The sequence below is a fragment of the Berghia stephanieae genome, chromosome 1 (assembly GCF_034508935.2).
Source record: "Berghia stephanieae isolate SIO BIC M18660-M18661 chromosome 1, UCSD_Bste_1.3, whole genome shotgun sequence".
NCBI lineage: Eukaryota > Metazoa > Mollusca > Gastropoda > Nudibranchia > Aeolidiidae > Berghia > Berghia stephanieae.
In genome coordinates, this window is record NC_088360.1 from 101,023,764 (window position 1) to 101,041,567 (window position 17,804).

The window sequence follows — 17,804 nt, forward strand, 5'->3', positions numbered from 1 at the left end:
CGTTCATGATCAATGACTGGATTGGATGAAAACCTGAATATTGATGATTCCCATCCAGGTCTTTGGCGTGTTTTTTCTCAAAATGTACAAACTGCCACATACTTTGGTGATAGGATGACAATATTTCATGAACATCCCGAGTTTTCGGCTCTTTGTTATTGTTTTACTAAATTAAATTCTCTAGTTCAGACTATTCAAGCGGGCTTCACGACCTGCTGGCTCTGGAGACCTGGGTTTTTCCGTAGCCATCGTTAACTTTTCGCCTGACACTGACCAAAAAATTACGTCAAAATGCCAGTCTTTGACCACAAAAGAAAACAAATCGTGAGTTGTATTCAATAGTTCAACCAATGGGACCACTTGTTTCCCTGAGCACAACTAACGACAACTCACTAGGCGGTGCAAAAACCAAATAATGACGGCAAAATGCCAGTCTTTTTGGGTTTCAGTGTCAGGCTATAACTTAACGATGGCTACTGTTTTCCCCCTGGCATTAGATGTATCCCTTCTTCAGAATATCATATTCATATAGAATTTTCATGGGTTGGTGACTAGACAACTGACATTGTTTACATTAAAACATTCGATTGCTTTCCTTTTTCTTTTGAGTAGTAATAGTATTTGCATTTTGTGATAACTATTGTCTTTTTATATGCATAGCTGTAGAGCACTTTGTGGATTGTACACGCTGTATAAATCAATGATCGCATTACATTAGATTCCACATTTCATAATTTTTGTTCAAAGGCAAGACAGATATATTTATATATATATATATATATATATATATATATATATATATATATATATATATATATATATATATATATATATATATATATATATATATATCAACCACGAAAGAAACTTGGCCAGCTTGTTCTACTATAAGAAAAGTTTTAATTTTTCTCTTTTATCAAAACAAACATCCTTCTGCACCCGAAAAAAATTACTTCACCGGAAGGAGCATCGCAAAAAAAATCGCGTGGTCTGACAAGAATATATCTGTGAAGCGGCGCCATGTATCTCAGATTCTAATATTTAAGCCAGTTATCTGCATGCTGTACTCTGGCAACGACACGTATTTAAAATTTTGCCCAGAAAATTTCCTTCAAATATCGATCTATTTAAAAGACTCTTTTCCTGGCAATGACTCTCAAACTTGGGCCCTCATCTCGGAGAGTTTTTACCTAAGATGAGGGCCATTTAATTCGATCGATATTTGAATGACGAGTTTTCTGGCCAAATTGTTAAATTCGTGTGGGTTTTTTTTTCAAGAATACGGTAGTAAACTATTTAAATCTAGTTCCGTAAGACAGTTTATTAGACGTATTGAGTTACATAGACTGTAACCCTAGAATGAAAGTTTGTTGAGGCACACGAGTGAATCCACTGGATTCATATTACAAACGCATGCCGCTCATATCATAATTTTGACGTTGTAGATAGCGATAATGAAATGATCGTCTGTTTGAAATACGGGTGTTTGTTTGAATATGTGCGTGATATGCGACAAGACATAAAATTTGTAACCCAACACATCATATCGGTAATAATGCCGGGGATTTCGAAGCTAAAAGTTGAATAATTTCTAGTCAGAAGTATAAATTTATTGTCAAAAGTGTAAATTTATAGTCAAAAGTAAAAATGTATGGTCAAAGGTATAAATGTATAGTCAAAAGTGTAATTAATGGTCAAAAGTATAAATTTATTGTCAAAAGTAAACATAGTCAAAAGTATAATGTATAGTTAAAAGTAAAAGTGTATTGTCAAAAGTATAAATTTATAGTCAAAAGTAACAATTTATAGTAAAAATCATAAATTTACAGTCAAAAGTAAAAATGTATAGTTAAAGGTATAAATGTATAGTCAAAAGTATAAAACTGGGTTAAGTTTACGTCTTACTATAATGGAGCAGGGCCCGGATGTTCAGATCACAATGGCAGACCTGAATGTTTGAACATTTTTAAAATTCATATTTTTAGGAGATAAAAATTGTAGTCGCTATAATTAACTTTAAAAAGTAATAATTTTCCCAATCAAGGATTAAATAACACTTCAAAAATTTTAATCATGTATTCTGGCATCAACTTTCATTTTAAATAAGTTTTAACAACTTTGAGATGGTCATAAAGTTCTGAAATTTGAGCCAAAATACGTAATTTTACGAATTTTTCGTAACTGTAGGCAGGTCTGCACAAAGGCTGTTTTTACCAGTTACGTAATAAATGTATATATAAACAAAAATGACCAATGTCTCTTATTTGTACTGACGTAGGCCGTAACGTAATATTCCCAAACATCAAGCTTACTTCTCAATATTAATTAATTCGGTGTTTTATTTAAGTTTTGATCAACTTTCGAAACCAAGTCCGACATTTTTTTTTGTTTAAATTTTTGTGGCTGGCTTTAAGAAGGTTCTTTTGTTCGTTGGAGACATGTTTTATTTTGGCTTTTTTCTTGTTTATTTTTTCTTTTGTTTTGTTTTGTTTTATCTTGTAATGGTTATTGTCATTGTTACTACTGCTGCTGTTGTTGTTATTGTTTTGTTTGCTGTGTTGTTTTGTTTCGTTTTGTTGTTTGTATATGTGCGTGTATTTGTTTTTTGTTTGTTTTTGTTTTGTTTTGTTTTGTTTGTTTTTTTGTTTTTGTTTTTGTTTTGTTTTGTTTTTTGTTTTTTGTTTGTTTATTGTTGTTTTGTTTTTGTTTTTTGGGGAGGGTGTTGTTTTTTATTGTTTTATTGTTGTTTGTTTTTTTTTTTAATTTTTTTTTTTTTTTTTTTTTGCCATTTCAGCATTTCAGCAATAAGACCGATGCAAGTCTGGTTTTCAGGTTTTGTCGATCTCACAAAATGAACAAACGAATGTTAGAGCTAATCTAATTAAAGATATTGTTTCTATGTGTGTAGAAGACGCAATGAAATCACCCCTCGTCGAGTCCTATCTCAATGCTATTTCCATAATTGATTTTAAAAGGTATGAATGAAAAGTTGTTGTTTTTTTTTAAAGAACGAAAAAAAAAAGAAAAACGCGAATAATTATTTCCAGGTGGAGCTCATCAGATGATAATGTCAGGCCATGAAAACAGAGATTACGACATCTGTGAAAATGTTTCTCTCCTCTCATCTCATTCAAGTCCTTGAGAATTGAAGGAGGAAACCCAAACGCTAAATTATATTATCTAAAATTATTTCTAATAAGATAACGGCTTTGTAGGTCCCTGGTTCGAGTCCCTCTGAGGGCAACGCAAAAATTGAGTCCTTGGAAAAGACTCTTTATTCATAGTGTCTCATCACAATTAGAAATTAGAAGTAAAATGGTACCTGACTGCTAACTGTAATTTTTTACAGCGTTTGATGTTAAGCGTGGCGGAAAGAGAAAAATGGCAAATGAGACCAATGAGTAGTAACAGTATGGTCGTAGTAGTAGTAGTAGTAGTAGTAGTAGTAGTAGTAGTAGTAGTAGTAGTAGTAGTAGTAGTAGTAGTAGTAGTAGTAGTAGTAGTAGGAGTAGTAGTAGTAATAACATTAGTAGATAACGGACATATTATACGTCAAAATGTATACTTACCGGGGGGTCAATATGTCCAACTCGTTGAGAGATAGGGTCACCCATGACGACCTCCACCCTGCAGCTCTCACCCCTTGCCACAGAAGATATCACCAAGTCGTAACGATCCACATAAGAAGATCGTCCAATACTGACCACAAGCTCTCTCGTGCTCACAACCAGTCTATGCTGGTTGGAGCAACATGGCGTCGTCAGAAGCGTCATGGTTACCATGGTGATAAGAATGGCGTACACAAGCCATGGGGTCATTCTTTGAATCATGATGGCTTTGAATATAATGGCGGAGATTCTCGGGAATGATAAATGAAATATATATATATCTATTTTTACAAAATATTATAATGCCTAATCCTTGATTCTAGAAAATCACTCCTTTTTCAAAAGAAAATCTTGGGAGGAAATTTTTATTAACGTGATCATCCATCGAACAAGAGTGAATAACTCTCCATGGTTCTCTCCCTTCCGTCATAAATAACACAGAATTCCATATCAAAATATATTCCTTATAACATGAGAATTCACATGACTACAAATTAATCACACATAATATATCCTTGATTCTTTTTTTTTTTTAATGCACAATAGATAGAATTTAAATTTAGTAGACACAATCGTAAATTAAGAGTGAGTAGTATTGATTCTTTTTAATCCGAGATAAAGAAAGGGGGGGGGGGGGGGGAGATCACTGAGGTATACTAATAATAATAATAATGATGATAATAATGATATGAAACAGATGTGAGTGATTAATCTCAATAAATAATTGAAGGGATCAAGATAGAAATGTAATAATACTCCAATGACGAAAATGCTATCATATCAGTCGAATCAGATGAGTTAACCAGATTATCGGTGACTTCTTCTCGGTCTTACTTTTCCTCTCTACCTGTAGAAGAAAAACAAAATATCTCGATATAATATGATAAAAGCATTATATCAATTAACATCAATAGTTATGGAATAATTAGATCTCTCGCGTGTTTTTCCAAAACACGTTTTTATCATTTTGGCCAGAAAAAAATCTAACTACAAATGTATCAATAAATTAAGAAAGACTCAAAGCTTATCAAAAATTCACAAACCCAAGACTTCCAACAATCTCAATCTTAAAACTTTTGGCCAGTAATTTATTAACTCGATCAATTTTATAACGTACATTTTTTTAGCCTCATTGAAAGAAAAAAAAAACGTGTTTTGGTTAAGTGTGGCAGATTTTAGGTGAAACCTGCAGTAATGGCAAACATGGCATTAAATGCTTAAAATAGATTAAGGGTTAGATAACTCTGGCGGCCTGTCATTATAATGTGTCATAACTAGTTATTACACGGTCTGGGTTTGATATCGAGTAACACATTATTGAAATGAATCTTAGAGTGTGTGCTGACAGACATTTATAGACAAAAATTGATAGGCAAACCAATCATAATATTAAATAAAAAGACAACGCACATGATTTTAAAATCTATAGGTTATATGAGATCAATTTGAAACATTTTGAAAAAAAAAAAAGAAAATTTTCTCTTCACCACATCTATGTTTCTTTTTGTTTTTGTTATTGTGAGAACAAAAACAAAACAAAACAAAAACGAAGATTCAAATGGCCATTTGAGCATTTATTTAGAGCAATATCCACTAAACGTGCTCAGAGTCCCAAGACAACAGCAACACTTAACATGTAGTACAAGACAGGAGGGGGGGGGGTTATATTTTGGGGGGACGACACTGTTGAAGGCCAGGTACATATTTTATACCTGAGTACGATGAGAGAATGTGAGTAAAGAGCCTTTTCCAAGGACTCAACAATGCACCGCCCAGAGCGGAACTCTAACCCTGGAACTTCAGGTACAAAGACAGCTTCTAATGGTGCTCACATTACTATATTATGACGATCGACCCAATCAGCAAATTCCGTACCGCACTCGTGCACCGTCGCAAACCCTCCCAGAATTCGTCACAACGCACCGTTCAACAATATGCTCTGTGGTTTCGGGCTGGTGCGAAGGCGAATGTCATACACTACAATACTATAGATAGAACGAAGATGACGTCACTCTGGTCTTTGTTATTGCTTTTTGCCATCCGCATTTATGAGTAATTCTCACTAAACTGTATTATCCAGATTATAAACGCTCTGGGTTACACATAGTTTTGTGTGTTGTTTCGTTATACTTCCGGATGGCAATTATATATGAGCTTCTTAGCCAAGCGCATACTATCTATATTATAGCCGCACGCGAGAGCGAGTTTGTGTTATTGTAGTATGACAATCGCCTTTGGACCCGTATGTTCCTGGTTGAGTCCCGCTCTGGGCGATGTGAAGTTGAGTCCTTGGAAAAGACACTTTACACAGATTTATCTCACTGCACCTTACAGACGTCATGTCTCTTCCTATATATTTCAAGCGTTTCTGTTGGCTTGAGTACGTTTGGTATCTACTAGCTATTGCTCTTTATAAAATCTCAAGTTATTTTCATTTGTTATGTGTTTCCAAACGCTAAATAATATGATGAAAGAATGATATATTATAGCAAAGTGCCTTATCAAGTGGGTTAGAGTATGATATGAAGAAAATGCTAAGGTGTCTTAATACTGCAGTTTTTAATATTATATCAATTAACGTAACACTTTTTCATACAAGGTTTTTAATGCTATCTATATTCTCTCTCTCTCTCTCTCTCTCTCTCTCTCTCTCTCTCTCTCTCTCTCTCTCTTTATTTCTTTCTTTCTTTCTTTCTCTCTCTCTCTCACTCTCTCTCTCTTTCTCTTTTTCTATCTCTCTTTCTCTCTCACTCTCTCATAACACACTATCTCTGTCTTTCTTGCTATCTCTCCTTTTCTATCTAACTATCTATCTATCTATCAATCTATATCTATCTATCTATCTATCTATCTATCTATCTATCTATCTATCTATCTTCCTATCTATCTATCTATATCTATCTCTCTCTTTCTCTATCTATAGATAGATCTATCTCTCTGCATTCTGTGTGTGTGTGTGTGTGTGTGCGTTTGTGTGTGTGTCTTCTTTCTCTCCATAACTTGCTTTGACGCAGACTGTTTATACTGTATACCTCTAATTAATTAACGTGTTTAATTTTAATAAATTTTTGTTCAACTAGACTACCTTGCGTCTATTTCCTTTTTAATGGCAAGATTAATTATTTTTTTATAAAAGAATGTAAAATAAAACTTTTGTTTTCCAAACTACAATACAGACAGAAGTTAAAGAAATACAACACAGGAACACCCGATTTTACCGGTCGGCTGTTCTGTTATTCAAAGCTGCGGATACATTTTATAGAACCCTTCCGCCTCATTAGTTCTCATTAACAAATTAACTGCCTTAATCTAGAAAGAAAAAACACGCATTTAAAAATTTGGCCAGAAAACACGTCTTTCAAATACCGATCGGTTTAAATGACCCTCTTCTTAGCAAAAACTCTCACACAACCTTGGACCTCGCGAGGCCGCAGGTTTGAGAGTTTTTGCCAAGATGAGGGTTATTTAAATCGATGGATATTAGAAGGACGATTTTTCTGGCCAATTTTTTTTTTTTAATGCGTGTCTTTCCAGAGTATGGCCGATTAAGCCAAATCGCAATATGCCATCGTTCATCCGAGAGGACTCCATCTAAATTAGGAACAGATTTTTAAAGGTTGTTATCGACCGCATATATCGCATTTCCTTTCTTAATATAAGGATCTTATCCACTTAATGACAGGAGAAAGATTTTTGATATCTAGTTTTATTTCAAGTCAAGTGAGCGTATTATAACGCCATTGAAACGTGAATTATATATATATTCTGACCTCATTCTGTTATATCATCCGAATTCCAGCTAATTCCCCGCAACCATTCATAATATATATATATAATATATATATATATATATAAAATATATATATATATATATATATATAAAATTATGAACATTTATATAGAGCATTAGTAGGATTAACCATATTCAATGCGCTTCACAATGTCTCATTTATTATTTCCCAAGCGGGCCATATGGAGCTATATTTTTCATTTAATACCGTATCAGTCGATTAATAGACGTCCATTTTTGTACTAAAACTATTAAAATATCGGTCACTGCCTATAGCCAGGTGACCAATCACACGACTTGAGGCGAGTGGGGTATCGGTAATGTTTATAAAATCCCCCCCCCCCCTCCACCTTTAAAGATGGAAAGGGAAATTTTGCTAGTTATCTTATATTTCTGATGAAGCCCGAGTCGTACATACTGCTGTTTTTGCGTTCTTGATAATGTCAAATACAAGTATAATCAATGCCAGTATGTGTAAGGTTCTTGATAATGTCAAATACAAGTATAATCAATGCCAGTATGTGTAAGGTTCTTGATAATGTCAAATACAAGTAAAATCAATGCCAGTATGTGTAAGGTTCTTGATAATGTCAAATACAAGTATAATCAATGCCAGTATGTGTAAGGTTCTTGATAATGTCAAATACAAGTATAATCAATGCAGTATGTGTAAGGTTCTTGATAATGTCAAATACAAGTATAATCAATGCCAGTATGTGTAAGGTTCTTGATAATGTCAAATACAAGTATAATCAATGCCAGTATGTGTAAGGTTCTTGATAATGTCAAATACAAGTAAAATCAATGCCAGTATGTGTAAGGTTCTTGATAATGTCAAATACAAGTATAATCAATGCCAGTATGTGTAAGGTTCTTGATAATGTCAAATACAAGTATAATCAATGCCAGTATGTGTAAGGTTCTTGATAATGTCAAATACAAGTATAATCAATGCCAGTATGTGTAAGGTTTTGATAATGTCAAATACAAGTATAATCAATGCCAGTATGTGTAAGGTTCTTTATAATGTCAAATACAAGTATAATCAATGCCAGTATGTGTAAGGTTCTTGATAATGTCAAATACAAGTATAATCAATGCCAGTATGTGTAAGGTTCTTGATAATGTCAAATATAAGTATAATCAATGCCAGTATGTGTAAGGTTCTTGATAATGTCAAATACAAGTATAATCAATGCCAGTATGTGTAAGGTTCTTGATAATGTCAAATATAAGTATAATCAATGCCAGTATGTGTAATGTTCTTGATAATGTCAAATACAAGTAAAATCAATGCCAGTATGTGTAAGGTTCTTGATAATGTCAAATACAAGTATAATCAATGCCAGTATGTGTAAGGTTCTTGATAATGTCAAATACAAGTATAATCAATGCCAGTATGTGTAAGGTTCTTGATAATGTCAAATACAAGTATAATCAATGCCAGTATGTGTAAGGTTCTTGATAATGTCAAATACAAGTATAATCAATGCCAGTATGTGTAAGGTTCTTTATAATGTCAAATACAAGTATAATCAATGCCAGTATGTGTAAGGTTCTTGATAATGTCAAATACAAGTATAATCAATGCCAGTATGTGTAAGGTTCTTGATAATGTCAAATATAAGTATAATCAATGCCAGTATGTGTAAGGTTCTTGATAATGTCAAATACAAGTATAATCAATGCCAGTATGTGTAAGGTTCTTGATAATGTCAAATATAAGTATAATCAATGCCAGTATGTGTAATGTTCTTGATAATGTCAAATACAAGTATAATCAATGCCAGTATGTGTAAGGTTCTTGATAATGTCAAATACAAGTATAATCAATGCCAGTATGTGTAAGGTTAAATGCGCTTATTTCTTATTTTGGTGTCCCGATAGCTCAGTTTGTAGAGCACTGACTTCACACGTAAAAGAACCGAGATCAATGCTGGGTGACGTCGACATTTTTTTATGACTCCACCCCTACCTCAACCCCCAACTCCATGCCCGTCCGACCAGCATTGATTGGATAGCTGGGTCTGTAAGATCTGGTGGAGAGAACTATGCCATAGACTAGCAAACATTCTATCCAAAGGGTTGCAAACAATTGCTATTGTCAGTTTCACGATATAGAAACCCGTACAAACTCAGGCCCCAAGGACTAAGGCCTCTGAAGGGCTAGTTTTTCTACTACTTGTAAAGCGCTTTGAGTACATTTAGTGGTTATTGAGCTATATAAAGCTCAAGCTCAATTTTTACTACTTATTCTAATCAGATCGAGTTTAAGATACACGTATTAAATAGCCGAGCTCTTATACAGAGCAATAACCACAAAAAGTGCTCAAATTGCTTTTGAAGCAGTTTCATCGAGCGAATTAATAACACAAGATGTAACGCGAGATTCTTTTTACTATTTTTTTTGTCTCGGCACAGACAACGATGTCTCTAAATACCCAAATGTCTAACCGGATATAGGGAGAGAATTTCGTACAGAACTTTTTTCATGGACTTAACCCTTGCGGTACCAGAAGAGGAGTTGAACCATGTTTCAACTGGTCCGAAGAAGAGGCTCATACCACAAGACAACATAAACTTACTTACAAGACTGCTATTTCGAAAAGCCAATCAAATTAGATAGCCCAAGACCCCAACAATACAAAGGACTCTCTACAAATTCGCTAAAGACATTCCTGGATCCATTATTAAGAAAAGGTGGAGAAAAATAATAACTTCAATCAAAACAACAGACTCGAATGAGCTAAATGTGGAATACGTGTTGGTCGAAGAACTCCATTAGTATAAGGTTTACCGTAATTTAATAATCCCTCCTTCGCCATAGCTGGCTATAATTCGATTTTGGCTTAACATGAAAAAGGTAACTGGCCGGTCGCCATCTTATTGTCTGTGCCCTTTGAACTTTGATGACCCCGCTATCATTCCAGAAGCCAATGTGGCCGACCCAAATATTTCTATTTTAAAATATTTTTTGCTTCCAACAAATTCTGCCGTATTCTGGAAAAACGTGTAATTAAAATTTTGGTCAGAAAACTGGTCCTCCAAATATCGATCGATTAAAATGACCCTCACCTTGTCAAAAACTCTTTTAATCGATCGATATTTCATTTGCGAGAATTCTGGCCTGGCCAAATATTTAAAAACATGCTGTTTTTGTTTGTTATTTTCAGAGTAAGACAGCCATGTAAATGTCTTATAGTACATTCGGTAAATATTGAGGTATAGCAAAGTTTGAGTTTGTTGGGGTTTTTGTTGTTGTTGTTTTGTTTGTTTGTTTTGCTTTGTTTTTGATGGGGGGGGGGGGTTGTTGTTGTTTTTTTCTTCTATTTTTTTGTTTGGGGGGGGGGGGGGTTGCCTGTTTTTGTTTTTCATTGGGTTTTTTTGGTTGTTGGTTTTTGTTTTTTGTTTGTTTTTTTTTTTGTTTTTTTTTTTTTAGTTGTTTTTTGTTTTGTTTTTTGTTGCGAAAGAAATTTCAATTGGATTAAGTGAGTATATATTATTATGATGATACCTATCCTCAATTTGGCATTGTGTGACACAGTTTGTGCCAACAGAACGTTGTAACGAAAAGAATAATGGCTTTATATAGCGCAATATCCATTAAATGTGCTCAAAGCGCTTTACAAGGGGTCCCTGGTCAACAGCAACATTTAACATGTAGGACGGGACATGACGCCTGTTAGGCGATATTACAATTTTTCGGACATAGATCGCTGTCAACGGCCAGGTACTCATTTTACACCTGAGTACGGTGACAGAATGTGAGTAAAGAGAGTTCTCCAGGGACTCAACTATGCGCCGAGCGCGAGGCTCGAACCCTGGACCGTCCGATCCGAAAGCGAGTGTCATACCACAAGACCACGTAGCCATTTATGGATCGATTGGTCCATCTTTCAGCCCCATTCTTTGATATACTTGATTCTGAAGGAGCAGCGAGGCTCATCGGTACGGTCTTTGCTTCGTACCCGAAAGGTACCAAGTTCGATCACCCGGGGCTGCTCTGTGTTTCCTTGAGCAAGTCACCTCGCCCTGGCTCAATTTAAGGCGCTGCATTGCGGCTGACGTCTGGGTTATTCCAGTCTTCCCTTGGAATAGACCCTAGGGAAAAATATCCCCTATGGGATGAATAAAGAGAATTTTATTTATTTATTTATTTGTACCATCATCATCATCATTGCCTTTTTCACCTTGGGCCAGGGTATAGGCCACAGACAAACAGTTTCCATCCTTCTTTATCCTGGGCTAACTTTTTTATTTCATTCCATGTCTTATCCTGTTGTCCTTCATAAATTCTGTCATTCCAGAAACTCTTCGGTCGCCCAAGCTAAAAAAAGGATTTGGTTTGTACGTCTGCGTTTCTGTTTTTGTATGAAAAAAACCCATTGAAAATCATATTTTGTATCATTTTCATCCTAAATTCACTTTTTGAGGTCCCATAATCGCTTTTTGAGACGAAGGATCACAAATGACTGGCAGGTCTGAATCAACATTTCCATGTATGAAGGGTGTGCCGCAGGGACGTTGTTTACGCCCTTACTTATTTGATGTAAATAAATATTCGATGTACAAGAGTAAATAGTTAATACTTATTCGAAGACAGTAGAGGAATTTAAAGATATTTGAGTGCGAAATTGTTTATCAGAGAGAAAATAGCGTGACAATTTCAACCGCTTCAAAGGAAACGAAAGACTTATGTTACTTCAAAATGAACTTTTTAGAATCGGAATTTAAAGACATAGGCTATTTCTGCCGTGCTCTGGAAAAACACGCATTTAAAATTTTGGCCATAAAACTCATCCTTCAAATATTGATCAATTAAAATAACCCCCATGCTGGCAAAATTCCAAACCTTGGGCTTCATGATTGATAATTCACGGAAGTCCCAGGTTTGAGATTTTTGGCAAGATGGTGGTTATTTTAATCCACTGATATTAGAAGGACGAGTTTTGTGGCCAAAATGTTTAATACGTGTTTTTTCCAGTGGACGGCAGATTTCTGTGTTTAAAAAATAGAATGCAATGTAAATAGGATTAAATAGAACTAATGGCGCTTCTTACCTTACACTCTCTGATAGTTTCAACCGTACGAGTATGTTTATATTGTAGACTTACGTTTTTTAATCTAACAAAGATAGCTATCCATCAGTTGATATCAATTACAAGTACAGTACTAAAGGCTTCCGAAGGTCCTTCAGAGCCATAAGGCCCATTAAGGAGTTGATCTGAGCTTCTATATGGTTAAACAAGACAACAGCAATTTTTTGTCACCATTTGGAAAGGACGCTAGTCGTTCGCAAAGTACTTTCCGCCAGATCAGACAAACACCGCTACCCAACCACTATTGGGTGGACACGGGGCGGGGGCAGTATCAGAAAATATAATATGAAATTTACCCGGGATCGACCCCGAAGCATATCATTGAATCACTGAAGGTTATTTATCGTACTGAAAGAGAATGGCTGAAATAACAAGTTTTGTATATACATTGCGCATGCGCAATTAAAACAAATCCCAAAAAGGCGTAATAATTGCTTTATATTGAGATTTACATATCAAACCCACCAATAGTACGAATATTGTTATAATAATTCGATATTTCCATTTAGACATAATTTCATATTTATATATATATATATATATATATATATATATATATATATATAGAGAGAGAGAGAGAGAGAGAGAGAGAGAGAGAGAGAGAGAGAGAGAGAGAGAGAGAGGAACTATTTAAAGCAGTGTCCATCCGCCACTCCGTTATCGTAAATAGATATGTAAAGGCAAGTGCAGGCGTCAGCGAGGCACTTCCGGCAACACTCCTGCCGCGCCTCGACTCCACCAAATTCATCCGCAGACGATAATGGTACTATCTATATATATGGAAACGGGCTCGTTTTTGTATCGCTGGATTTATGGATAATGTTACTCATTCTGACCACTCATGTGGGCCAAATTGGTGTTTCTATTAGTTGTATGGTTTGAGCTGTCCCGTGACTTTGCCCCAACAACATTTGGTGAGAGGAGGTTAATATAATTAGTGACCAAACCCCTAAAAACCATATCGCCTAAAAGATAGTGACAAAGAAGTATAATGTGATGGTGATTATTGTGATGGTGATGAGGATGATGATGATGATGAGGAGGAGGAGGAGGAGGAGGAAGAAGAAGAAGAAGAAGAGAACAAGACAAAGAGAAGAGAAGAGAAGAAGAAGAAGATGAAGAAGAAGAGAAGAGAAGAGAAGATTCAAGGGGAGGAGGATGGGAGGAGGAGAGGAGGAGGAGGGAGGAGGAGGAGGAGGAGGAGAGGTGGTGGTGGTGGTGATGGTGGTGGAGGTGGAAGAGGGGAGGGGGAGAGGAGGATGAGGAGGAGAAGGAAGTGGAAGAGGTGGAGGAGGGGGAGGATGGGGAGATGGGAGAAAGTGGTGAAGGAGGAGGAAAATGATGATGATGCTGATGATGATGACGACGAAGACAACAATGACGATGATAATGAGGATGATATTTCCCAAAGTTGCGCGGCGGTATTGGGAACTTGTTCGAAATTCCCAAAGCAAGAATTGAAGACTCTTTTAGATCGCACAACGATGTGATTTAGATAGCGCTGTATAAAGACAAGTTTTAAATGAAAGGTTTGTTTCTCATACAGTTCAGAACTTCAAACGTTGTTTTGTATCGACGACGCCAAAGGTGTGTGACAAAATAAATGAAATGATTGACCTCTCGCTGTTTAACGAATCTTTTGGGAACTTGTTTTGGCTTGGTACTATACGGCCAATTTTTGAAAAAAACGCGTTTATAAAATTTTGCTAGAAAACTCGTTCTGAAAATATCGATTGATTAAAATGGCCTTCAACTCGTCAAAACTAAATCTCAAACCTGGGACTTTCAAAGGATGTTTGAAGGACGAGTTTTCTGACTAAACTTTTGAATACGTGTCTTTCCAAAGTACGGCAGTTAAATGGTAATAGGACGAGATTTCTGGTCAAAATTTTATAAATGTGTTGTTTTCTTGTTTTGCTTCTTTTTTTTTTTTTTTTTTTTTTTTTTTTAGAGAACAGTACCATGATAAACGTTGGTAACATCCAAAGGGCTGACTGATTTATGAGTTTTAGATGAATGCGCTCAGCGAGTAGTAAATCTGAATTGAATCGAAAGCAGCACAATGTCGGACGTGAGTCGTGAGTGATTGCTGCTGGTCTTAATGTGAGCAAATCTTTTGGGAGGAATTTCCTTTAATGATAGTAGGCGTTTGAGTAAAATACTCACCCAGATCAATTGCAACCAACATACAAAATCTATGTGTAACCTTAAAAGTTTATAGTTTGACTTAGAGAATTTAATGACAATTTATAACATATCTGGGGGTTTAAAAAACATTTAACAAAGAAGGACGAGTTTTCTGACTAAAATTTTTTTAATGTTTTATTTTTTTCAGAGTTTGACTGTAACGTGCCAGCTTAAAATGACGGAAAACTAAAATGTTCAACTTTATAAATTCAAACGATTAATTAGTTCGAGGTACTACAATACTGCCGTACTCTGGGGAAAAAACATATTTAAAAATTTGGCCAGAAAACTCGTCCTTCAAATATCGATCGATTTAAACGACTCTCATCTTGGCAAAAACTCTCAAACCCGGGACATCGCCGAAGTCCCGGGTTTGAGAGTTTTTGCCAAGATGAGAGTCGTTTAAATCGATCGATATTTGAAGGACGAGTTTTCTGGCCAAATTTTTAAATATTTGTTTTTTCCAGAGTACGGTCCATAACAGGCGTTAACACTGTTTGACTCGAACTTTATATCAACACAGACACTAATTCACTTGATAATCCAGGAAGTTTAACAACAATATTACAGTAAACAGATTATGAGAGAGTATATTATAAATTATCTCCCTCCCCCCAGCCCCCCCCCCCCCCCCTCCCAACCTACCCTGCCATTTCATCTTTACGTTCACAAATCCAAATTTACTTGTAACGCCGTTTGTTTTCACGATTCGGGAATGCGTTGTCCGTGTTTTTTAAACGTGTACGTGTCAAGAATATTTGAAGTTAAATTTATTAATAAAATGTGACGTTTGTGATATCCATTAAGGACTTGCTTGTAAAATTTCAAGGTCGCAAGTCAAATCCCGTGGATCTTCTGCTTTTTTGTTTGTATGCTTTTGTTGTTTTGTGTTTGTTTTTTATTGTTTTTTGTTGGGTTTTTTTTTTGTTTGTTTGTTTGTTTATTTTTTAGGCGAGTTGTTATTTTTTCTTCTTACGTATTTATAATTTGTGTTTGTTTCGTACATCTGTTTGTTGTTGTTTTTTTTTTTGGGTTTTTTTTTGTATTTTTTGTTTGTTTGTTTTTTGTTTTTTGGTTTGTTTTTTGTTTTGTTTGTTTTGTTTTGTTGTTGTTGTTGTTGTTGTTGTTATTGTTGTCGTTGATTTTAAATCTATTTTTTTCTTTTTTTTTTAAATGTGCTTCTATGTTTAGCTGTTAAACTACTGTTTGTTTGTTTTGTCTCAAATTATCCCTCCTGTCTTTTTAATTATATTTACTTTCTTTTTTGTTCTAATGTCTGTGTCGTTTTGTTGTTTGTTTTATTTTTATTTTTTTTTTATTTTTTTTTTTGGGGGGGGGGGTGTTTGTTTTGTTTTGTTTTGTTTTAATTGTTGTAACGGTGCCCTGTTTGGTCTCTAAAGACTGCGCAGTTTAATTTCAATAATCTACAAGAAGGGCATTGTTGTGACACAATAGGTTTGCGTCTTCTTTCAAATAACCATACTTAAACAAGGGAAAATTGTATGGGAAATTGACAAAAATATTAAAACCGTATAATATTCTCTGATATGTGGTTCATCGCCACAAAACGGTAACTCAATTTTTTGAAAAAAATCTAATTAAAAAATTAAGAAGTAGGCACCGGTGTAAGATAAAGAACTGAATGAGTGTGTATGAAAGTAAGGTGTCAGACAAAGCAAGAATGAAAAATACAAGAAAAAATAAAACCATCCCTAAAAATCAGTGGACCTCGACTGGAGATCGAACCTCAGACCTTCTGATTACAGCTTTGTAAGTTGCCTGTTTTTAGTTTTGGCATCAAAATTGGTAAGACTAATTCAAATCAATATTGTCTAAAGCACTCTGCTCTATGATTAAATCATAAACCAACATGTCTGAAAACGTTAAAATCAATGCGAAAATGTTAACCGAGAACCCCCAGGATCAATTTTTTATGTACAACATGTTTAAGGCGATATAAAAAAAACGTTTAATTGAAATATTAATATCAACAATCAAAACCTTGCCTGATATATCGAAGATAACAGAAAAATAAAAATGGTCTTAAAATTAAATGGTTTTAATTTAACAACCACAGAAAACATTGATTTGAACAACAATATCGTAAAAATCGATTTGAATTAATAAGGATAATATCGGAACCATACGATAGATGCAATACGCCGATAGTGTTTCGAGTAACATGAAAAAAGTGATATTCAAGGTTCCGTAAAAAAGACGAAGAAAAAGCTGGCACAGAATATTGTTCCATTTTTAGGGCGTTGGCAGCAGCTTCTATTAACTCATTCAACCCTAACACCGACTATATCCGTTGTTTACCCGGGTTACTTTTACCCCATGCATACATACTTATTACATTTTTTGAGACAAATTATAGGCGTAGTATCAAAGCTAATGTTTTTAGTTTTTACATGTTAATGGTAGTTTAATAAAACTATCTGTCGACATGCTTATTTTTAAAACATTTTTGCCAATTTTGAAAAGTAGCAAAAATCTCTGGGGTTGAGTGAGTTAATGGTGCTCACACTTCTCCATGTTATGACGATCGACCCAATCCGCAAATTCCTTACCGCACTCGTGCACCGTTGCAAACCCGCCCGGAAGCTTCGTCACAACACACCGTCCAACTAGATGATCTGCGGTTTCGGGCTTTATTTCCCACATCGGGTACATGTTGTACAGGTGGAAAGTCCCTACTGATGAAGCGATTTTGCCGTTGGCAAATTATTTTATAAGCTTCCCTTTAATAAGAAAAAAAATCTCATTCACAATTGAAAAGAGTATACTACAGTTATATCATTGCATTTTTCACTGACAGGCCGCGGCGGAACAAACATGAATGAAACAGCTTTGAAAGAAAAGAAAAGAAAGTACAAAACACTGAAGGTTTCGGGTTCAAAACCAATCGTCAGCCAATAACGAAACCATAAAAACAGTAATATATTACTTAAAATCCAGCCGCACAACAGAAAAGTATTTGGCACGATCACAAGACCGACTTTGAAGAGAAAAAAACACATTTTAAATATTTTGCTCAGAAAATTCATTGGTCAAATATCGATCCAGGGATCCTAGGTTTGAGAATGATGACAAGATTGAGCTTTTTAAAAAATTGAGCTT

The 17,804-nt window shown here is 35.1% G+C and overlaps 1 protein-coding gene across 1 annotated transcript in view; it reads right to left on the reverse strand.

The window, feature by feature from the left end:
* The window catches only part of LOC144962548 (FRAS1-related extracellular matrix protein 1-like), a 118,837-nt gene that overhangs the window by 90,981 nt on the left and 10,052 nt on the right, over window positions 1-17,804 (reverse strand). Inside the window, exon 2 of the mRNA XM_078895577.1 lies at window positions 3,570-4,455. Within this exon, the coding sequence (XP_078751703.1) occupies window positions 3,570-3,830 (261 nt within the window). The 5' untranslated portion in view covers window positions 3,831-4,455. The remainder of the gene's footprint in view (window positions 1-3,569; window positions 4,456-17,804) is intronic.